The sequence below is a fragment of the Pelophylax lessonae genome (assembly GCF_965119305.1).
Source record: "Pelophylax lessonae genome assembly, chromosome: 5".
NCBI lineage: Eukaryota > Metazoa > Chordata > Amphibia > Anura > Ranidae > Pelophylax > Pelophylax lessonae.
In genome coordinates, this window is record NC_138772.1 from 386,018,418 (window position 1) to 386,042,837 (window position 24,420).

The 24,420-nt window shown below is 48.2% G+C and overlaps 1 protein-coding gene across 2 annotated transcripts in view; it reads right to left on the reverse strand.

The window, feature by feature from the left end:
• Nucleotides 1-24,023, reverse strand: part of RAB12 (RAB12, member RAS oncogene family) — a 52,483-nt gene extending 28,460 nt beyond the window's left edge. For both annotated transcript variants that reach the window (XM_082259618.1, XM_082259617.1), the window contains exon 1: nucleotides 23,545-24,023. In XM_082259618.1, the coding sequence (XP_082115744.1) occupies nucleotides 23,545-23,794 (250 nt within the window). In that variant the 5' untranslated portion in view covers nucleotides 23,795-24,023. The remainder of the gene's footprint in view (nucleotides 1-23,544) is intronic.
• Nucleotides 24,024-24,420: the final 397 nt, after the last annotated feature.

Genomic DNA, 24,420 nt, shown 5'->3' on the forward strand with positions numbered 1-24,420 from the left:
AATGTACTGGAGATTTTAGTAGACTAAAATACGACTAAAACTAAAACAATTGCAGATGACTAAAATTGACTAAACTAAAAATGGGATTTTTGACTTACCGTAAAATCCATTAATCTGAGTTCATTGATGGACGCAGCTCTCCATTATTCAAAACCACAGAGTTATTATGCCCCCCCCCAGGAATAGGACACTAGGCAGAAAAAAAGTCTTGGCTACGCCTATGGGCAGTCCTAGGTGGTATACTCCCTTCTCTGCTATAATGTAACAAGCAGTGTCATAAGTATTACAACTCCATAGAGGAGTGAGTGGTGTGTCAGTCAATGAACTCAGAGAGATGGATTTTACGTTTAGTCAAAAATCCCATTTTCGCTTAAGTTTATTGACGGACACAGCTCTCCATTATTCAGAACCAGAGGGACCAAGACCCCTGATAGAATAGGCCTGAGACACCGTCTGTCTGATCCATCTGAAAATGGTCACAGAAGAAGCAGACAGCCCTAATCTTGGCCTGTCCGTGATCACAAACAGGGAGTCTGACCTCCGACCCTGTGGCTGCCAAATACACCTAAATTGCCCGAACCACATCCAAGGCATGCAAAGCCTGGGACACAGGGAAGGCAACACAATGTCCTCATTCAAATGAAAATCTGAGACTACCTTAGGAAGGAATGACAGACATGGGCGAAGAACCACCTTATCTTTGTAGACCACCAAATAGGGGGTACAACAAGATGACGCCATCAGCTCTGACACCCTGCAAGCAGAAGTAATAGCCACCGAAAAGGCCACCTTCGGGGACAGCGTAAGCAGGGGAATCTACCGAATATTTTCAAAGCGAGGCTTCTGGAGAACTGAAAGCACCAAGTTCAGATCCCAAAGCGGTAGAGGAGGCCACACTGCAGGAGTCAGATGTCGAACCCCTTGAATAAAAAGGTACGCACCAGGGAGTGCGTGGCCAGGGGTCGCTGAAAGAAGACCTGGCCCTTAATGGTACTCAAAGTCAATTTTTGCTCAACAACTCATTGAAGAAAAGCCAAAATCGGAGCCACTGAAAAAAAACGAGGGTGAGCTCCAATCGACTCACACCATGAAATGTACGCTTTCCACATATGAAGGTAGATCTTCCTAGAGGTAGACTTCCTAGCCTTCAGCAGTGTTGGAATCACCGATCCAGGCAAACATCTACCCTTCAACACCTTGCTTTAAACAGCCAGGCCGTCAAAGCTAGGGACTGTAAAGTAGGATGGAAGATCGGCCCTTGGGACAGTAGATCCTCCCTAAGAGGCAGTCTCCAAGGGACGTTGGCTACCAGTGGCACTGGGTCGGCCTACCAAGACAGACGAACTCCCCTTGAGACTCCATCAGTAAAGAGGGGAACCCTCAAAAAAGGTCTAGCACCACCGGTTCACCAGCAAACAGAGCAACATACAACCTGCAGCAGAGAGAGAGAGGGAGCTCACCAAATTCATCACCCCATTAGAGTAGCACCGGTCTGCACCAGGATAGCACTGCTCCATGTGTGGCGTCCAAAAAGAAAGAAAAACCCAGGAGTCAACATAAGGGAAAAAGGAGGAGCTTCCACATCCTAAATCGTCACACAGAGGCTTCTCGGTCATGGCTGCCGCTCTATTAGCATGCCGGACAAACCAAAAAATGCCGCCGGACTACAAAAACATGGTCGCCGGCTACATGAGGCTCCCAGGGACCCAGGAGGATTCCCTGAAGCTCTGACTGTATTAGCGACGAGAGGGCGGACCGGGCACAAGACCCCCAGAGCAGCCAGTACCCCCCCCCCCCCCAGCCAAGTAGATCAGTCGTCAGCGGTGTAAAATAATAATATTTTACAATCTGAAAATTTATTTTTATCCTCGGTTGTTTTAGCTATATTGCTCATTTGTTGAGGAAAAATTATTTCAAAAGCCAGATCACATAGTACTCCTATTGTTCACCATCTCAAAGGTTATGGTAATTGAACACTCTTCCCGAAGGAATGCTTTGAGCCGTATGCATAGTACAAATTACAGGAACTCTAGAGGTCATAACAATGCACAGTGACCCTTCCCAGCAATAGGCTGCAATAAATAAAGAAGCATTCAGAGAGGTGCGCTTTGTGCCTGAAAATACTATGTATGGGTCATTGCAAAACACTGCCTGCAACATTTAGGAGACTGGCGATATGGCTTCTTCTACACATTAGAAATGAGGAATTGCAGTCATTATGAAAAAAAAATTATATATATATATATATAGCTGTGCATAGAAGCCAATCGGCTTCTAACTTCAGCTTGTTCAATTAGGCCTTGCAATAGAACACAAAAAAAAACAAACCTGGAAGCAGATTGGTTTATATGTAGAGCTGCACCAAATTTTGCACTCTCCAGTTTTAGTAAATCCACCCCATTGACAACTTTCTGCATATGAAATAAAAGCCAACAAAAAAGGTTAAACTGGCAAGTAGCAGCACAATAAAACCACCTGTATAGATTAGCCCTGACAAATAGTTGCCTCTTGAAGCTTACATGAAAATAGTTTCTTACTTTGTTGGCTAAACAACCTAGACTGCCCCAGAAACCCTGCTAAACGTACAAGCAAAGGTTGCCACTTTATCCCTTTAAGCCCTCGTTCACACTAAATGCGGGTATGAAATCATGCGAGTTCAGCTGAACTCGCATGATTTCAAACCCGCATTTCAGTCTGACTTCGGGGGCAATTTGAAAGACGATTCAAATGGTGACGTTGCAAGCAATAGGCCTGATCTGGCATGCGATTTGACATGTCAAATCGCATGTGAAATTGGCCCAATGTGAACCGGGGCTGAAACCGAACACATTCATTACACAGGTCCTGGGGCTGAATAAGGTCAGAATTAAACTCACTTGGTGCCTTATCTGCATTAAATTAGCCTCAGAACCTTTGTAATTCATGTGTGTTCGGGTTTAAAGGGATGAGGTGGCAACCAAACACGGCATCAGATGATGCCATTACATCAACTTTATAATGTTTTGTAAAGGTATGCACCGACGACCAGGTAGCCGCCTTGCACACCTGGACCACTGACGCCTGATGGCGAAAGGCCCATGACGCACTAAGCGCCCGAGTGGAGTGCGCCTTAACAGGGAACGGGGGCTCCCGACCCTTAATAGAATAAGCCTGTACCACCGTCTGTCTGATCCATCTGGAAATGGTCGCGGCAGATGCAGGCAACCCCTTTTTGGGTCCATCCGGGATCACAAAAAGTGAATCAGTCTTGCGAAACGAGTCTGTCGTTTTCAAGTATACCCTGATCGCTCGGACCACATCCAAGGAGTGTAAAGCAAACTACCGAGGATGACTGGGCTTAGGACACAGGGAAGGTAATACAATTTCTTCATTCAGATGAAATTCTGAAACCATTTTTGGTAGGAAGGATGGATTCGGACGAAGAACCACCTTATCTCTATGAACCACCAGATATGGTGAACGACAAGATAATGCGGCCAGTTCTGACACCCTGCGTGCAGAAGTAATAGCCACCAAGAAGGCCACCTTCTGGGACAACGTAGGTAGAGGAATCTCCCTAATATCTTCAAAGGGAGGTTTCTGAAGAACCGACAACACTAAATTAAGATCCCAGGGTGGTAACGGCGCGCGCACTGGCGGAGCCAGATGTCGCACCCCCTGGATGAAATTCCGCACCAGGGAATGAGTAGCCAAAGGCTTCTGAAAGAAGATAGCTAATGCTGAGACCTGACCCTTGATAGTACTCAAGGCCAGTTTCTGCTCAACCCCTTGTTGCAGAAAAGCTAATATTCGACTAATCGAATAAGACCGTGGACGGAACCCCAGAGGTTCACACCATGCAATGTAGGACTTCCATGTACGATGATAAATCTTTCTGGAAGTCGCTTTCCTTGCTTCAACTAGAGTAGGAATCACTGAAGCTGACAAACCTTTGTCCTTCAGCACCTGGGTCTCAATAGCCAGGCCGTTAAAGCCAGCGATCGTAAAGCAGGATGGAAGATCGGTCCCTGAGACAGTAGGTCCTCTAGACAGAAAAAAACTGATTCCCTGTAGCAGAGAGAGGGAGGATATACCCTCAGGGACTGCCCCTAAGGTGGAGCCAGAACGTTTTGTCTTTCTGCCTAGTCCTACTCCTGCGGAGACAACATAACCCAGCTCTTGAGAATCAAGAAGACTACGTCTGTCAATGAGCGATAGAGAAATGCATTTTGAGCAGCCGGCGGCGCCCCCCGGCCCCTAGCCCCCACTCGATGCCCCCAAAACATAACACCAGGCATAGCCACCAGGAGGGGGGGGGGGAGCTAGGTGTGGGTAAATTGGGGGTACGGGGAGTGTTATGTGGGAAGGAAGGGCCGACAAACCCAGGGAGGGGCCCACGTTCACCCTGAAAAACCAGCAGAAGGGAGGGGAGACACTACTCACCACACCTTAGGACCAGGCGGGCACCACTCCAGGCAGACCACTGCACCATTTTGGAATGGGGGTGCTGCGGGCCAGAGGCACACTGCAACTCAGGTCGTGACCAGGGCTATGCGTCTTCCCAAGGAGTTTACTCGCTGGCCAGCCCCCGTCCAGTTGGACTATGTTGTGGAGCTGAGGTCGGGTTGCGCTCGTTTGCTGGACTGGGGAGACCGTAAGGATCTAGAACATCCAGTCTGTCGCCCATTCTAGCAGGTGATTGTAGTTCTCACAGGAACAGAAAATAATAAAAGAAGCTAAAAAATACCATGTAAAAAGGAAAAAATGCTAGGACCAGGGATCCCAGCAAGGAACTAGGTCCTTATTCCTGACTAGGCAGAAAAAAAAATGAAGAACTTTAGCAGGAAGTGGGAGTATACCCCATAAAACTGCCCTATAGGTGTAGTCAAACTTTTTTCCGCCTAGTATCCTACTCCTGTAGAGGGCAGCATAAACCCAAGGGTCAAGAAGATGTGGAGCGGTGTCTGTCAATGAACGAAAGAGAAAGTTAGGATCTGTAGTTTAATTCACCCACACAGATTTCAATTTTGACAGCTGGAATAAACTATAAGTCCCGCCTGGACTTGTAGTTCTCAGTGAAACATGAGTGCTGTTATTACCGCTGTTTTAGTCTGCTGGCACTTCCTCCAGCTCTCAAACTGAAAGCCCATACCTCAGTACGGATGTGTAGCTGGAGGACCAGTCTGCAGGGGCCTAGCATTGTACCCTTGATCCACTGATTGCAAAAAAAAAGCAAAAAAAAAAAAAAAAAAAAAAAAAGCACTTTTTTTTTGCAAATATATGTTCATTTATTATTTTTTATTTAAAAAAAGTAGATTTAGCCTTTAGCTCCTGCCCGGCCTTTTGTAATATGATGGGTGGGAGCCCTATGATCCTGGGAGGGCGTCATATGATGTCCTCCCAGGGCCACGCTCCAGCGTGATCTGTAACCCGCTGCGCCCACCGAACACAGCCAATAACAGATCACTGTACCGGCCCACAGACGGTACCATGCGATTGCTGTGGCCACATGACAATTGTACACAATGAAAGGCTTTGATTCAGGCCTTTCATTGTGTACTATTGTGACAAGCTCTCCAATTGGTCACAGTGATCACATGATACAGACAGGGCCAATCAAAGCCCATCTGTACCATGTGATTAGCTTTGGCCAATCACAGCTAATCACAATAATAAACACTAAATAAATAGTTTGCATTCAGAAAAAGTGGTTGCTTAGAACTGTAAAATTTAGTTATAAGCAATCAATGTGTAAAAAAAGATTCTAATAACCTCCTCAGAGAAGTACAGTGTTTCTATGGCAACACTATTGCTCTGATCACTGTATATAAAACAAATTAAGAAAATATAATAAAAAAAAAAAAAAAAAAAAAAAATGTTTATACCTATCTTGAGCACATATTCAGGATTGTTTACTTTGATGCACTATACACCTGAGTGCGATAGTTTCTTTATGACATTTTCCTTCATTGTTACTGTTATATACGTTATACTTTTGTACGTTTTTTTCGAACACTGGTTTTGTAACTGGTTATGTCTACCGTTGATGTTATTTATATAGTGTACTGTTTATACTCAATAAATAATATATTTTTCTTGAAAAAAAAAAATTAATTAATAAAAAAAATAAATCATTGTTTTAAATTTTTTTTTTAACAAACTGTCACCAGTCAGTGTCCCTGATCAACTGGAATCCGTATGTAAAAAAATAAATAAATAAACACCTTTCTTAATTTTTCAAAAAATTGAGATAAAAAATTACAACTTCTAAAAACTCAGCATACCTTACAGTCTACTTTCCTAAAAATGGGGTCAATTGGGGGATATTTGTACTATACTGGCATTTTCGGACCTCAAGAAATGCGATAAGCCATCAGTACATCAGGATTGATCGCTTTTTATATATATACACACACACACACACACACACATATATATATATATATACATATATACAAACACACACACACACGCTATAGTTTGTGGACTCAAACTTTCCTACAGACTAAATGATACACACTGATTTGGGTTATTTTCATCAGAAATGTAGCAGTATACCTTTGGCCTACATTTAGGGTCCATTCACACTAGCGCGACTTGTCAGGCGACTTGGTCGCCTGACAAGTCGCGGTCGGTCGCTCGCCATTGAATAGTACAGGACCCGTTCTAATAGGAGCGACACAAGTCGCTCCGATTTAGAAAAAGGGTCCTGTACTACTTTGGGGCGACCTGGAGGCGACTTGCATTGACTTCAATTATATGAAGTCCCTGCAAGTCGCGCCGGGATCAGTGGTGATTAAGTACCACCAAAACAAAGCTCTATTTGAATGAAAAAAGGGATAAAAATGTCATATGGGTACAGTGTTGCATGACCGCACAATTGTCATTCAAAAACATGACAGCGCTGAAAGCTGAAAATTGGCCTGGGCAGAAAAGGGGTGAAAGTTCCCAGTAGTGAAGTGGTTAAAGAAACATTCATTAAAAGTAGTGTATTCTGATAAGTGTGTGTGAATAACACATGCAATAATGGTCATGCTTTTTATACATTTTTTTTGTGGACTGAGCTTACCAACAAAAATGACAAAAGGGGTAGGACAAACACAGCCAGGGAGGCTTACAAAAGTTGCATTCCCATGGTTAAAATCACTTAAAAAGGAGTTCCAGCCACCTGTCAAAAAAATAAAACTCAGCAGCTACAAAAAGTGTACCTGACCCCCCCCCCCCCCTTTGTGCAAGAGGAGCGGGGGACGAGTCCTTAAAGCCATTTTGCCATTTTTTTAATTTATCTTTTTATTGCCAGCATTCTATTTCATTTACATTCAAATAGCTGTCAGTGAGTAAACCCACTGAAAGCTGATCAGTCATCAGTTAAGGACACAGCGGCCAGCTTCCAGGCCAGCTCCTTAACAACCAGCTATTCTTCACACAGAATTCAAATTGGTCACTCAATTTTTGACCGATGCAAATCCAAATCGTTCTGAAAATTTGGAATTTGTTAGAAAATAAAGAAACAAAACTAAACTAAACAAATTTTTCCATTCTGCACGTCTAACGACTTTGTAGAGCACAAACAAAACAATCACAAGGATCAAAGCCAAAGTCGTATTAAAAGTCGCATCAAGTCGCGTGGTAAAGCTGTAATGTAAATAGCACCTTTTTAAGGTCACACAAGTGTGAATGGACTCTTATGGCTGGAATACACGATAAGAAAATCGGCCGAAAATTTCCGTTCAGCGAGCGATCGGGCGATATTCTACTCGTTAATGCCCAGCCATCAATGAGCGATATCGGTATTGTGAACGAAAAACACCGTTTGAAAAACCCGAAAAATTCTGTCATCTCGTTTGCAAATGAACGATATTCTATACGTTGGTGTTGAGGTCGTTCAGTTTAAATCTGTATAACCTCATCACGCATGAGGACTGACGAACACTGTTTCGATGGTCGGCGGGCAACGGTCGGGCGATATTCGGACCGTGTATGTTGGCAACGTTTTCGACCGACAAATACTTTTTCAAAAGTCGGTTGGTCGAATGATCGGGCGATATTCTAATCGTGTATTCACACCATTTGTAATCTGCAAAATAGTAAATAACGGAATTTTTGTAAAATCTTACCGTAAAATTCCTTTCTCTGAGTCCTCCGACAGTCGCCGCCCATTCACACAGTCTTCACCAATGGGTAATGACCTTTGCTCCGCAGGAGTAGCTAGGCACAAGACTTGTTAGTAACAAAGGCTTTTAGCATAGACACACCCCTAGGGGCTATCCCACTAGTCAATACCTCCCTGCACCAGCATTCCCAACTCAGTTTGGTAGCATAGCAGTAAGAGTACACAAGACCCCAAAAGAGGGGCGGGGGGCGGCGACTGTCGGAGGACTCAGAGAAAGGAATTTTATGGTAAGATTTTACAAAAATTCAGTTTTCTCTTACGTCCTCCGACAGTCGCCGCCCATTCACACAGTCTTCACCAATGGGATGTCCCAAAGCAGTGTAGACATGAGGGGTGGGAGACGCAGCCGCAGAAGAGCAACGCATTACCCACATCAGAGAAAGGAACCTTACACACTGTAAGAGAACCAACTGGGCAACAGGAACGTGCTCAACAGGAGCAACAACCCAGGAAAACAAGTAACCCAGGGGCAAAAACCCCAACAGCCAAAGACCCATAAACAAGGGTTCCTATGGCACTGCCGGACTGAGAACTTGCGGCCAAAGGAGGCAACGGCTGATGCCTGAACATCCACCTTATAAAATGTGGAGAAGGTGTGCACGGACTACCAAGTCGCAGCTTGCACACCTGGGCCACAGAGGCCTGAAGCCGGAAGGCCCAAAACGTACACAGAGATCTGGTAGAGTGCGCCTTAACAGGGAAGGGTAGAACCCTTCCTTCAAAGCATAGGCCCGTACAACGGTCTGTCTGATCCATTTGGCAATGGTCGCCGCAGACGCCACCATGCCCTTCCGAGGTCCCTCAGGAAGGACAAAGAGGGAATCCGACTTGCGAAAAGATCCAGTGGACGACAGGTAAACCCTGATCGCCCTGACAACATCCAAGGAATGCAAAGCAACCTCCTTAGGATGCTTGGGCTTTGCACAGAGCGAAGGCAAGACAATGTCCTCATTAAGGTGAAAGTCAGAGACCACCTCAGGGAGGAAGGACGGGTGAGGTCGCAAGACCACCTTATTCTTGTGAACCACCAAGCAGGGAGAGCGGCAGGACAACGCCGCCAACTCCGACACCCTGCGAGCCGAAGTGATCGCCACCAAAAAAGGCAACCTTATTTAGACAACAGAGGCAACAATATCTCCTTGATGTTTTCAAAGGGAGCACGCTGCAACACGGACAGAACCAAGTTCAAGTCCCACGGAAGTAAGGGCTCCCTCCGAGGAGGGGCCAAATGACGCACACCTTGAACAAAGGTGCGAATTAAGGAATGAGACGCCACAGGGCGCTGAAAAAGAACAGCCAGTGCAGAAACCTGGCCTTTTATCGTGGCGAGCGCCAAACGCTGGTCCACACCAGTCTGAAGGAAAGCCAACACTCTCGACACCCGAGTATAAGCGAGGGAAGAACCCCCTGGACTCACAACAGGCAAAGTATGCTTTCCAAGTACGGTAATAAATTTTACCAGACAAGGCATTCCAAGCCTTGATCAGAGTAGGAATGACCTCAGGGGAAAGACCCCCGTCCCCAGGACCTGGCTTTCAACAGCCAGGCCGGTAAATCCAGCGACTGTAAAGCAGGATGGAAGATCGGTCCTTGAGACAGAAGGTCTTCCCGCAGTGGCATGCGCCACGGAGGCTCGACTGCCAGACGAACGATGTCCGCGTACCAGGACCGGCGAGGCCAGTCCGGTGCCACCAGAATCACCGCGTGCGGTTCCAAGGCCAACCTGCGAAGGAGCCTGGACAGCAACTGAATTGGAGGAAAGGTATACATCAGACGATACTGATGCCAAGGCGCCACTAATGCGTCCGAGGCGTCCGCTCGAGGATCGCGCGGTCACGCTATGAACCTTTCCACCTTGTTGGTTTAGCCAAGACGCGAACAGATCCACATCCGGGGATCCCCACCTCGCGCACAGCATCTGGAAGATTTTTGGGTGTAGGAACCATTCCCCCTGGTCCAGGGTCTGGCGGCTCAGATAATCGACCCGCCAGTTCTACACCCCCGGAATGTGAACTGCCGTTATCGCCGGGGACGCGAGTCTCGGCCCAAGGCAGAATATCCGTCACTTCCCGGGCCGCTCGGGCACTCCCGGTGCGCCCTTGGTGGTTAATGTAAGCCACCGCGGTGGCATAGTCCGTCCGTACCCGAACCGGACGGCCCTGAAGTCGTTCCGACCACTGGAGAAAGCAAAGCTTTATCGCCCTCAATTCCAGGATGTTGATCGGAAGGGAGGACTCCTCCTCTGACCAAGTTCCCTGGGCAGACAGGTTGCCCAGAACACCACCCCAGCCCGACAGACTGGCAGCCGTGGTGATCACCGTCCATAGCAACGGACGAAAAGACTTGCCCCCCGACACAGCCGGGGACTGGAGTCACCACAGAAGATCCCTTCTGGTTCGGCGGCTCAATGAAACCCTCAGATCTAAAGACTGAGGACGCTTGTCCCACTTGGCTAGAATCTCCGCTTGGAGAGACCGCGTGTGAAACTGAGCAAAGGGGATCGCCTCGAAAGCCGAGACCATTAACCCCAGGCACCGCATACCGGTCCTGAGTGATGAGGAACAGGTGTCCCTGAGGGACCTGACCTCTTCCTGAAGTGTCCTGAGCTTTTCCTCCGGCAGGAATACTCTGGCATGAGCAGAGTCCAGAACCATTCCCAGATAGGGAAGGCGAACCGAAGGAGACAGCGTTGATTTCGAAACATTGATGGTCCAACCGAACTCCTGAAGCGTCTGTACCGTAGTGGACAGGTCGCTCAGCAGGCCCTGCCAGGCACTCGATCTTAACAGGAGATCGTCCAGATATCTCGCAATACCCTGGGCTCTCGACAGGCCCAGAACAGGCGCCAGCACTTTGGTAAAGACCCGTGGAGCCAAAGCGAGACCGAAAGGTAGCGCCACGAACTGGTAATGGTCCTCCGCAATGGCGAACCGAAGGCACCTCTGGTGACCTTCGAAAATGGGGATATGTAGGTACGCATCCTTCAGGTCGATAGAGGCCATGAATTCTCCCGGGCTCAGGGCAGCCACCACCGAGCGCAGGGATTCCATGCGAAACTTCCGAACACGCACTAAGCGGTTCAGATCTTTCAAGTCCAGGATCGGACATACCTTGCCCTCCTTTCTGGGCACAGTGAACAGATTGGAGTAAAAAACCCCCGAAACCTGTCCCGGTGAGGCACCGGAACCACCACCTCCTGGGCCAGGAGACCCTGCACCGCTTGATGCAGATCCTGCAAGCGCCCAGGAGTTAGCTGAAGATTTGAGGAAAAAAATCTGTCCGCCGGTCTAGAAAGGAATCCGATCTAGTATCCTGATCGAACGATTTCCTGAACCCATCTGTCCTGAATGCGGGACAGCCAAGGCTGGAGGAAAAAATGCGCAAACGTCCCCCCACCCCAGAAGCGGGTGAGGGCGTCCCTTCAGGCAGAAGCGGAATGGGGCGCAGAGCCGGCTTGGCCGGACTTTTGCTTACCCGCCCAAGGCTTCTTCTGGCCACCTTGGCCTTTGAAAGGTTTGCCCTCGGAGGATCTAAAAGCGGGGCCCGCTTGCCGCAAAAGGACTTGTTCTTCGGATTCTGGGGCAACAGAGTGCTCTTGCCCCCAGTGACTCCTTTCACCAAAGTATCCAAAGCCTCGCCAAAAAGGCGAGACCCAGCATAGGGAAAATCAGCCACCGTTTTCCGTGACGATTGGTCAGCCGACCAACTCTTCAGCCAGAGCAGTCGACGGTGAAGCACCGCGACACTAGACAGGCGTGCAGCTATAGGGGCCTCATTCAAGGCCGCATTGCATAGTACATGACCCCCTGATGAATCTGGTCCACCAAAGCCAGCGTAGCTGGCGGGGCAGAATCAGACACAAGGGTGCGTCTGAGCACCTCAGTCCCGTCCGCCACCGCCTAAGCCACCATGACAGAAGCGAAAATAGGTTTGAGCATAGAGCCCGCCACCATATAAGCATGGCGGGCAAGAGACTCCAACCTCCTGCCAGTAGGAGCCCGGAAAAAACCGGGGTATCCTCAGCGGAAACCAGGGTAGCCTTGTTCAACACGGCCACAGCGTGATCCACCTGGGGCGCCACGCACCAGCGCTCCTCAGTGGAGGGCGCAACAGGATAAAGCAGTTTAAACCGATTAGGCACCGTAAAGGGCTTTGTCAAACTGCGCCATTGTCCATTCACAATCTGAAGAAATTCAGCAGGGCAGGGGAAAACCTGCACCGACTCGCGGGTTCTATGTGTCCCAAAAGAGGAACTTTGATAGAAGAGATCAGCTCATCCATGAGCACAAGCTCTTCAGGCGAGCTTGGGGGAGACGTATCAATCTGCCTCCCCTTCAGACCCCAAAAGGTCCCGAGACGGGCGAGACCCTAAAAAGGGCATGCCAGCCACATCACCATCTGATCAGAGGAGATAGATAACCTGGCCCTCTCTTTTGCAGAACGTTCAGCCATCAGCACCTCCATCTGTGACACCAAAGATGCCACTACAGCGGCCAAATTAGGCACAGCGGGGGGTACAGCAGACCCGGGGTCCCCCACCAGGGCAGAGGGGAACGTGCTATCCTGAGAATCCATGCCAAAAAACAAGCTTGGAACGAAAAGGCACTGGCCCTTTAAGCCCTGTGGCGAGCGCAGCCCACCGCCATACTCACAGTATGCACCAACCCCCACAGGGACAGAAAACAGCTGAGTTAGGAAGGATAGCACAGAAAAGTATGGAGAGATCACCTGCAGAGCTCGCAGAGCGTTGCTACTGATCGCTGTTCCAGAGAAAGAGGAAGTGAGGTCAAGAAGGCTGAACTATAACACTGCTTCAGGTTTAGGGAAAATGGCTGCCCATAGAAATCAATGGAGGCTTCTAGAAAATGGCCGCAGACATGTGCTCGGATCGAGCGACCTGCCACACACAAAATGGCGGCGATTGGCGCCAAAAGCACCGCAACCCTGTACAAGACTCAGGGTGAAGCCAACATGTCGCCCCCAGCAAAAATGGCGGACCGCGCGGCGCTCAGCCGCAGCGGTTGCCGCACATACATGTCTGCACTCAAAACACACAAGGTGATACAGGAGAGAGAGGGGCCCCCACCTCACAGCAGTGATTAAACATTAACCCCGCAGGGATCACATCAGGGAGCCCGCACACACAGACATGAGGGGACACACAGTACACAGACTGACACCCCAGACAGAGGCCCCCACATAGAAAAGGTGCTTACCGTACCGGATGGCGTGGGGTAGCCTCCACAAACGGAAAAAACGCTGTCCTCATATGACAGGGAGTGTCGTAGCCGGGACGCAGGACACCGCAGCACAAAACCGCAGAAGGCGTCCAGTGAGGTAGCCACCTCACAGGCTGCATCCCTGCAGCGAGCAGGGATGGGTCGTTCATAGTGCCAGGGCGAACCATAGCCGAACGCTCGATGGCAGGCTGGTGATCCATCTGACCCTCAGCCCTGGAGACCCAGGACGGCCAGTCCGATACCCAGCTCTGCATGATGCATCTTCATCCGAAGATCCCTATCTAAAAGCTGGTAAAATAACAGCTAGTAAAGCAAAGAAAACAACTTTTAAATGAAATCAAAAAAGGGTAGAAGGCTGAGACTGTAGCCCCAGCACAGGAAAGCCTATCTACTCCTGAGCTAGGCAAAATCAAACTGAGTTGGGAATGCTGGTGCAGGGAGGTATTGACTAGTGGGACAGCCCCTAGGGGTGTGTCTATGCTAAAAGCCTTTGTTACTAACAAGTCTTGTGCCTAGCTACTCCTGCGGAGCAAAGGTCAATACCCATTGGTGAAGACTGTGTGAATGGGCGGCGACTGTCGGAGGACGTAAGAGAAATTTGCTTTTTGGTATAACACGACTTTAATCCTAAAAATATTTTTAGAACACTCACCTCTGCAAATCAGTCAAAATACATGTTTTACTTTCCAAAGTAATTCTTATTCTGTGCTGCAAATTAAAAAACAAAAGAAAAAAATATGACAAATGGTATTTTTATTCCCTATTAAAATCCAGGGTGCCTTTGGTCATACTTTTTGTTGCTTTATTTGCTGCTCTGCCAAAATAAAAACAGATTTTGCTGCAATATGACACGAGGGGGCGGGGCCTCCCGATGACGTTCGCACAGGATCGGATCGCACAAGTGTGAACCGCTGTGCGATCCGATCCTGATGCAGCTTCCAAAAAGGGTCCCTGTGCGTGTTTGGTGCGGCTGCGGTGCGAATTTAGCCATACAAACCGTATGGCTAAACTCGCACCGCACAGCCGATCGAATGTAATGTCGGAGCAGTGCGCTCCGACATTACATGCGAACCCCGCACACGCACAAGTGTGAACCGGGGCTAAAGCGGACAATAAATGGATAATTTTTTTTTCGTTCAGCCAGCAGGCTGAACTGATTCCTTCAGCCACGCAATAAGGGTGGATAGAGGAATCCTTCTCGCAGAGATTGCATTCTAACAGCGGGGACTCTCAGAATACCATGATCAGTGGTTGCAGCTGCGGATTGAGAAAAATTTTACAAGCCTGTTTGACAGAAGTTAATTGTTAGATCGATTTCTGTTGAGTGGGAGCCGCCCCGCACATGTCCCTGCTAAACTGGACGAATTTCGATCAATCTTTGGCCAGCTTTAGGCATGGCTACACAGGTTTAGTTTGTATTATTAGTTAAAACTATTCAGCACTTCTCATTTGCAAGCAGAAATAACCCTGGGTCAGATCAGGTATTTCTGCTGGTATATGCGTCTCTTGTTCAGAATCACTGCTCTCATTTGACTTGTTACTTTTTGTGACCAGGGGTCTCACACCTCTAGTCCCTTTCAATACTAAAATTAGATGTAACAGCTCGAGTTACAGACACCACTGCCTACTAAAAAGTTTATCTGAGTAGGGAAAATATTTTATAACATGGTTGTACAACAATGTCAGTATACCTCTTCAGCAGGATTACAATGCTGAATTAAAAGGCTGAACTCCAAGCATATACAGTATACTAAAAAAAGAAAACATTTCTGTAGTCAAATATTTGTTAGAAAACAAATACATGTTTTAAATATAGCCAATACAAGTTACTACATGAACACTGCATGGGTGCATTTATAAAATTTGCAAAACGATTCATCCTGTGAATCTGTATGTACATTCACGGTGTGAACTGGGGCTATTCTCTCTAGTCTACAGGTTTAATGTTCTTCATTCAAAAAATAAATAAAATAAATTGCATTATGACCACTAGATGGAGCTGACAGTCATGGTAAATAAGTATTTATTTCTTATGTTCATCTCCATCTAGTGGTGATAATGGAAAATTTTTCAGATTCATTCTGTTCTTTATGAAAAACGACATTAGACCGGGAGAGAAACTAGCCTAGTAACATTCGATTTGCCCCCCAATCAGACAGGACTAATGTAAATGCAGTTTTACAGGATGAATACATCCATTCAATTGACACTGGAATAGTCCTCAGTGTTAGCTAGTCAGACTAAATTTGGCCATTAATGGTTCAAATCTCAGTTCAGCAGGGACCATCTGAGATGAAAACCATGTATGGGCAGGCTGATTGTATCCAAGTTGATCAATTGATCAACCTGGGTACAACCAGCCTGTCAGATTTCTAATGTGATTACTGCCAGCAGCTATAGCCCAGCAGGAGGTATTCTGTCAGTGTTGATGGAGGAACCCGTGGTTGCAGGAAAGAAAATCGGATCATCTATGGCCAGCCTTAAAAAGGTTGTAAACCGCTGGCTTTTTTTTTTCTGGACATGCAAGATAAAAGCATAATGTGCTAGTATGCATCGCATGTGAAACTTACATAAAAAGGGAGACCTCCAGTGCCAGCATCCATCTTCACCCAGTCTTCCTTTCGGGTCCGCTGACTCCAGCTGTGTGACAGGCCAGAGCCACGATGACGTCACTCCCGTGCATGTGCGGGGGAGCCGTCATTTACTGCACAGGTATCTGAAGGAACAGCACGGATGGCCGTTCCTTTAGAGCGCATGCACCGATGACGTCATTGGCTACATGTAATGTAAATATCTCCAAAACGTGTTTACATGTACATGTTTAGGAGATAGTTAGAGTACCTATAGGTAAGCCTTATTATAGGCTTACCTATATGCACAAAATGCCTTTGAGTTTACTTCCCCTTTAAGCCTGGTACACAATAGTTTTTATGGCTAAGAGCGCTGACCGTTGTCGGTCACCAGCCAAAAAAGAAGCTGGCCGAACTGCCGATTCCCATCAGACCGGCTGCCAAATACATGGGCCGAAACGTTGCCCGATTTCTATTAAACCGGCTGAGGTTTGGCCAGTGCATACTAGGCTTTACTTACAGTCTAACACTGAATACAAGCATAGACAGAAATAAACTTGTCAGTGAGCTACTGCTTGGCCAGCAGGCTAGGGCAAGAGAATGGAAGCACTCTATTTCTTAGCCATAAAGAAAGGGTTTTTAGTCTTTTGAGGGTGTGATGGGGTATGTCCTGTATATCCCAAAAGTAGCTGAACAACTATTATGACAGATTAGGGTTCAATTACACGAGTGCTCATCCCTGTAGAGCAAGAAGAGCCCTTTGTACACAGCTCAGCACTAGGACAGAAAGTAAACAGACAGCCCATTTTAGTGAATACACATGTGTCGGCTGTAATGACTCACCCCCACAGCTGAATCTGACAGGTATAGGGCCCTGGATGCACAGGTGCTGTGCCAGGCTCTGTGGGGCCATCCTTGTGTACCTGTCAAATTCGGTACAGCCTAAACGTGTCCATTCACTATTATGAGATGTGCAGCTTAGCGCGAGGACAGAAAACTAAACAAAGGACTCTTTGCACTCTATGGGGCTGAGCAGCTGTGTGAATGAGCCCCCTACAGGGTTTACATCTCCCTCTGAAGAGCGATCCACAGGAGCATTTGACAGGCATTAGGTCTCCTCCTCACCACCTGTTTTAACTCCTAAAACACCACAACACTGATGCCATTACCATGTGCACTGAACATAGTTGCGCAGTGGTTGAAGGGCATCCCTATTCACTTGAGTGGGTCGTATTTGACAGGCAGTGCAGCCTGCTGAACACAGATTGTTTTTCCCCACCATGGCCTGTATACACACACCTGTCTGCTGCCTTTACAGTTTACAGGGAGTGGAAAAATGCAGCTCAGCCACGTGTATGTACTATCCCCCCAACTGCAAGTGTAAAGACTGCCCTAAACAGTGTATTTCTATGTATTTTAGTTGTAGGCTAATGTTTTCTATACTTGTCATGGTGGAATGAACAGGTGTTGGTACAAAGAGGGAACACAAGTCAGCTGCCCTGCTCAATAACCCTGGATGATACAGGGATGGGATGGAAATTCTACAAGCCCTGCTCTCTGAACATATGTTCTGCACTTGTTGAGCATCAACACTTCCCTCTCCACGTTATCTGCTGTGTCACAAAAACAGGATGGGCCTGGCCTACAGAAAACATTCCCAGCACCCTGTGAGGACACAACCAACTCAATGCCTTCCAGCGTGTATTTTACCAAGCTCTCATCAGATTATTCCTGCAAGGTGTCTTCTAGCCGTGTGATATTTCATAGCGTGATATCAAGACCCCTCCCAGATTCTCACCCTTTACATTACATGAGCACATCACTCTAACCTGTGATCACAGGTCTAAATAAACCCACAGCAAATCATCAGAATAATAAGTAAGAATGTCTTTTCAACAACTACACATCTGAAAGTCAAAAAACACCATTATTACAGGAAAACGACTCGAGCCAGGACAAGTGCAGGAAAACTGCTCTGTAGCTTGGCGTTCAATGCCAGTGTGGCTGAGTGACAGATGAGTCTTGTAACACAGTGGGGGATGGGAATCAACAAGACAGCTGTGCTTTGACAGCTCAGATTCTATATCAATAGGATCAAATCCCAGCTGTAGCTCCACAACAAAATAAACTGTGACCTTCAGCTGAAGCTGCCTCTATAGAGACCCTGAATGGCTCAGTATACTTACCATAGGAGACTTCTCACATGCCAAGGCCAGCCCCATAGCTTCTAGATTTGGTAATTGTAAGGCTTTGCTCATATGTGTGGCCAGGGGGCAGTAAGACCAAGCGGCTGGGCTGCAGTTTTAAGCCTCATGCACAATGGGCGTTTTTAAAGCGGAGTTCCGGCCTTTGGGGTGAAGTTTAGATAAAAATACCCCCGGGACAGTCAGGGCTAGTACCTTCCACAATGGATAGCCTCTGTACTGTCCCGGGTCGCACTTACCTGCAAGAAGAAATACTTACCTTGAAAATTTCTTCTCCAGCACTGCCATCTTGGATGTGGGCAGCTGAAGCCAGCGCGTCCTCTTCCGTGTCTTCATCTCCCAGAATGCGCCTGCACCGGCCCGTCACTTCCGGGGCAGGTGCGTCATCCCTCCACAGCTTCTGGGCATGCCCAGAAGCTGTTTAGCAGGGAATGATGCGCCGGAACTGACGAGCGGGGCCGGTGCAGGTGCATTGATTCCTGGGAGCGATGACGTGATTTTGAGGCCGGAACTCGGCTTTAAGGCTGCTGCCAGGAGAAAAGGCGTTTAAGAGTGATGGGAAAATGCCCTGTGTGCATGAGGCCTTAGCACCCCACTGACCATCCACCTGAACACTGACATGCAGCCGCTCAGGGCTGTACACAAGCTGTAGTTGTGATGCTGTGCTTCATGGCTGCAGCAAAAATTAAACTGCATGCCACACTGGGACACCTAACGAGTTCCAATACAAACCAATTGGGTCACACCGCAACCACCATGCAACTGCGTACAATTTACATGATTGTGGCGCAGAGGCTCATTAAAGGAGTTGTAAAGTCTCAAGGTTTTTCACCCAAATGCTTTCTTTCATTAAGGTGAAAAACCTTGATTGCAGCTGCCCCCCAGACCCCCCATTATTCTTATCTGAACCCGAACGTTCCTGCGACATTGCTGATCCCCCATTTTGTAAATGAGCAGCAAAACTAAAATCTGTAAATGTTTGGACCATCATTGTTGCCATTACAGTACTTGTCATAAGAGAAATATAAATATAACGAGTTGCTGCTATAAGAGAAAGATAAAAGGCCATTGCTCATCTCTCCCACAAATGCCTCAATTTCTCATAAAAAAACAGGGACATAACCTCCAACAACCAACGTTTTAGGGTGAGTTCAGCAATGGCAGACTTGAAATTTCCTTTACATAAAAGTGGTTCTAAAGCACATATGTCAAACACAAGGCCTGCGGGCTGAATCCGGCCTCCAGGCCTTGCTCTGGGGCCCTCACTGCCGGTTTTGCAGCTGGAATGTGGCATGACTGTTCGACCACCTCTGGCTATAACCCTCCACTCCCGCCATGGGGACAGATCTCCAGAAACATGGAGCAATCTTCCTGCAAGGTAACGCAGAGCTACCTACACAGGGAGATACTAGTGCCGGGCCAGGTAGGAACGATTGATACGAGGAAGCTTTGGGGAGTGGGGTTGGGGATGCCCACACACCTGCACTATGTACGTAGCGTACCCCGGAAACCTGCACTCTATTCGTAGCTTACCCCTGCACTCTGTATGTAGCACACCCCAGATACAACCGGTCCTTTGCATGCATCCATACTGCTGATGTGGCCTGCCATAAAATGGAGTTTGACAACCCTATTCTAAAGGCACAAATGTTTTTTACCTCCATACATCTCTGCACGAAGGTAAAAAAAAAAAAAAAAACCTTCTGGGTGCAGCTCCTTCCCAGCCCCTTTATACTTATCTGAGCTTGATCTTGATTCAGCAATGTGCACGAGAGCAGCGTCTCTCTCCCCTCACAGGGCAGATGGAGAGCAGCAGGAGCAATTGCATGGGGCCTGTTATGGCTCGCTCCCCCCCCCCTTTCTGGCTGCATGTTCGGATAAGGGTCTGGTATGAATTTTGGGGGGGGGGGGGGGGGGGGGAATATGCCCTTTCATTTCTTCATGTTGGCACGGGGTCCCGTCAAAATCCATACCAGACCTAAAAGAGCCTGGAATGCATTGGGAGAAACCCGCACGCTGTTTTTTTTTCCCTTTCATTTTTAGAATGTTGGCTCTTCTTTTGTTTACAACTTGCTCTTAGCTGGGAATCATGCTGACACCAAATGAGTCATAGTTGTTAAGGAGGCAGAGGGTGCCGTCTCCCTAACAACCAGCTATTTCCTGGGGGGCAGATAAGCGGAGCTTCCATTTTTGGGTGGAAATCCCCAAAACGTCTGAAGCCTCTGAAGTGTCCCTTACTGGCATCTTCTCCCTGATGTCTGATCTTCAGTCGACTTCATTGGCTGGTAAGTGATGACAGCACTTCTGCACATGTCCAGCTCAGTTTATATGTACAGGAATGCTGTGAGCAGGCAGGTAGGTGTCTCTCCTGCAAAAAATAACCTGCCTGCTCACAAGTGGTATAAAATGTGTTCAGTTTCACTTGATGGATTCACACAGCGATTACATGTGCCCCCTCTTACTCTGGGCTGGTGATTACATGTGCCCCCTCTTACTCTGGTCTGGTGATTACATGTGCCCCCCTCTTACTCTGGTTTGGTAATTACATGTGCCCCCATCTTACTCTGGTCTGGCGATTACATGTGCCCCCCTCTTACTCTGGTCTGGTGATTACATGTGCCCCCCTCTTACTCTGGTCTGGTAATTACATGTGCCCCCATCTTACACTGGTCTGGCGATTACATGTGCCCCCTCTTACTCTGGTCTGGTAATTACATGTGCCCCCTCTTACTCTGGGCTGGTGATTACATGTGCCCCCTCTTACTCTGGGCTGGTGATTACATGTGCCCCCCTCTTACTCTGGGCTGGTGATTACATGTGCCCCCCTCTTACTCTGGACTGGTGATTACATGTGCCCCCCTCTTACTCTGGACTGGTGATTACATGTGCCCCCCTCTTACTCTGGACTGGTGATTACATGTGCCCCCCTCTTACTCTGGACTGGTGATTACATGTGCCCCCCTCTTACTCTGCTCTGGGGATTACATATGCCCCCCTCTTACTCTGCTCTGGGGATTACATATGCCCCCCTCTTACTCTGCTCTGGGGATTACATATGCCCCCCTCTTACTCTGGTGATTACATGTGGCCCCCTCTTACTCTGGACTGATGATTACATGTGTCCCCTCTTACGCTGATGATTACATGTGTCCCCTCTTACTCTGGACTGATGATTACATGTGTCCCCTCTTACTCTGGACTGATGATTACATGTGTCCCCTCTTACTCTGGACTGATGATTACATGTGTCCCCTCTTACTCTGGACTGATGATTACATGTGTCCCCTCTAAGGCTGGCCATACACTATACAATTTTCTTATTCAATTTCCTTTAGATTTACCTTAAACTATGTAGTGCAAGGGCCTGCCTGACTGCATACAAATTGAAAGTGTTTAGGTTTTACCCTACATTACATGGTTTTGGTAAATCTAAAGGAAAGTTGAACAAGAAAATTGTATAGTGTATGGCCAGCCTTACTCTGGACTGATGATTACATGTGTCCCATCTTACTCTGGACTGATGATTACATGTGTCCCCTCTTACGCTGGCGATTACATGTGCCCCCCTCTTACTCTGGACTGGTGATTACATGTGCCCCCTCTTACTATGGAGATTACATGTGAACCTTGTTACTCTGGTCTGGTGATTACATGTGCCCCCTCTTACCCTGGTGAATACATGTGCCCCCTCTTACCCTGGTGAATACATGTGTCTCCCCTCCTACCCTGGTGAATACATGTGTCTCCCCTCTTACTCTGGCCTGGGTATTACATGTGTCCCCTCTTAGTCTGGTCTGATGATTACATGTGCCCCCCTCTTACTCTGGTCTGGCGATTACATGTGCCCCCCTCTTACTCTGGTCTGGCGATTACATGTGCCCCCCTCTTACTCTGGTCTGGCGATTACATGTGCCCCCCTCTTACTCTGGTCTGGGGAATACATGTGCCCCCCTCTTACTCTGGTCTGGGGAATACATGTGCCCCCCTTTTACTCTGGTCTGGGGAATACATGTGCCCCCCTTTTACTCTGGTGAATACATGTGTCCCCTCTTACTCTGGTCTGGTGAATACATGCGGCCCCTCTTACTCTGGTCTGGGGAATACATGTGTCCCCTCTTACTCTGGTCTGGTGATTACATGTGCCCCCTCTTACTCTGGTGAATACATGTGTCCCCTCTTACTCTGGTCTGGTGAATACATGTGCCCCCTCTTACTCTGGTGAATAAATGTGTCCCCTCTTACTCTGGTGAATACATGTGTCCCCTTTTACTCTGGTCTGGGGAATACATGTGCCCCCTCTTACTCTGGTCTGGTGAATACATGTGTCCCCTCTTACTCTGGTCTGGGGAATACATGTGCCCCCTCTTACTCTGGTGAATAAATGTGTCCCCTCTTACTCTGGTGAATACATGTGTCCCCTCTTACTCTGGTCTGGGGAATACATGTGCCCCCTCTTACTCTGGTCTGGTGAATACATGTGTCCCCTCTTACTCTGGTCTGGGGAATACATGTGCCCCCTCTTACTCTGGTGAATAAATGTGTCCCCTCTTACTCTGGTGAATACATGTGTCCCCTCTTACTCTGGTCTGGGGAATACATGTGCCCCCTCTTACTCTGGTCTGTGGAATACATGTGCCCTCTCTTACTCTGGTCTGGGGAATACATGTGCCCTCTCTTACTCTGGTCTGGGGAATACATGTGCCCCCTCTTACTCTGGTCTGGGGAATACATGTGCCCCCTCTTACTCTGGTCTGGGGAATACATGTGCCCTCTCTTACTCTGGTCTGGGGAATACATGTGCCCTCTCTTACTCAGGTCTGGGGAATACATGTGTCCCCTCTTACTCTGGTCTGGGGAATACATGTGCCCTCTCTTACTCTGGTCTGGGGAATACATGTGTCCCCTCTTACTCTGGTCTGGGGAATACATGTGTCCCCTCTTACTCTGGTCTGGGGAATACATGTGCCCCCTCTTACTCTGGTCTGGGGAATACATGTGTCCCCCTCTTACTCTGGTCTGGGGAATACATGTGTCCCCCTCTTACTCTGGTCTGGGGAATACATGTGTCCCCCTCTTACTCTGGTCTGGGGAATACATGTGTCCCCCTCTTACTCTGGTCTGGGGAATACATGTGTCCCCCTCTTACTCTGGTCTGGGGAATACATGTGTCCCCTCTTACTCTGGTCTGGGTATTACATGTGCCCCCCTCTTACTCTGGTCTGGTGAATACATGTGCCCCCTCTTACTCTGGTGAATACATGTATCTCCCCCTTTACCCAGGCCCAGTCACACTGATTACACATGGCTCCTCTGTAACCCAGGACTGTAGCCCTCCTTACCCCAGACAGCCCCCCGCGGCACACAGCGCCCCCTCTTACCCACAGTGGACTTGCACGCCTCACAGAAGGTGTCGTCGGTGAACCTCTCCATCAGGCTGGTCTTGCCCACTCCTCTGGAGCCGATAATAATGACTTGGAGTTTAAAGTCCGCTGGCCGGGGAGGTTGCTTCCTCCGGCGGGCCTGGGCTCCGGTCAGGGCTGGGGAGTTGGAGGCCGACCCTCCATAGGCAATGTTATTGGAGCTCCCGCCGCCCCCCAGCCCCCGATGATAGCCGGGCCTGGAATCCATCAATACATCCGTTCACACTCCGGGCCCTGTGACGTCACTCCGAACACTGGCGGCCCGGATAACCCCCCTTCCCCGGGCACAGGCCGGTCCAGCCCAAGGCTGATAGCCGAGTCACAAGGCTGATCCCTATTCCGCACAAGGAGAGCAGAGGAGACGGGATGTGAGGAGAGCAGAGTGTCACCGGAGGAGGAACGAAGGCTCCCTCTATGGATGTGGAAGTCTAAAGACACCACACTACAGGAGAGAGCTCCACACAAATATTACTACAGGAGAGAGCTCCACACACATTACTACAGGAGAGAGCTACACACACACACACATTACTACAGGAGAGAGCTCCACACACACATTACTACAGGAGAGAGCTCCACACAAATATTATTACAGGAGAGAGCTCCACACACACACACACATTACTACAGGAGAGAGCTCCACACATACATTACTACAGGAGAGAGCTCCACACACATACATATTACTACAGGAGAGAGCTCCCCACATACATTACTACAGGAGAGAGCTCCCCACATACATTACTACAGGAGAGAGCTCCACACACATACATTACTACAGGAGAGAGCTCCACACATACATTACTACAGGAGAGAGCTCCCCACATACATTAC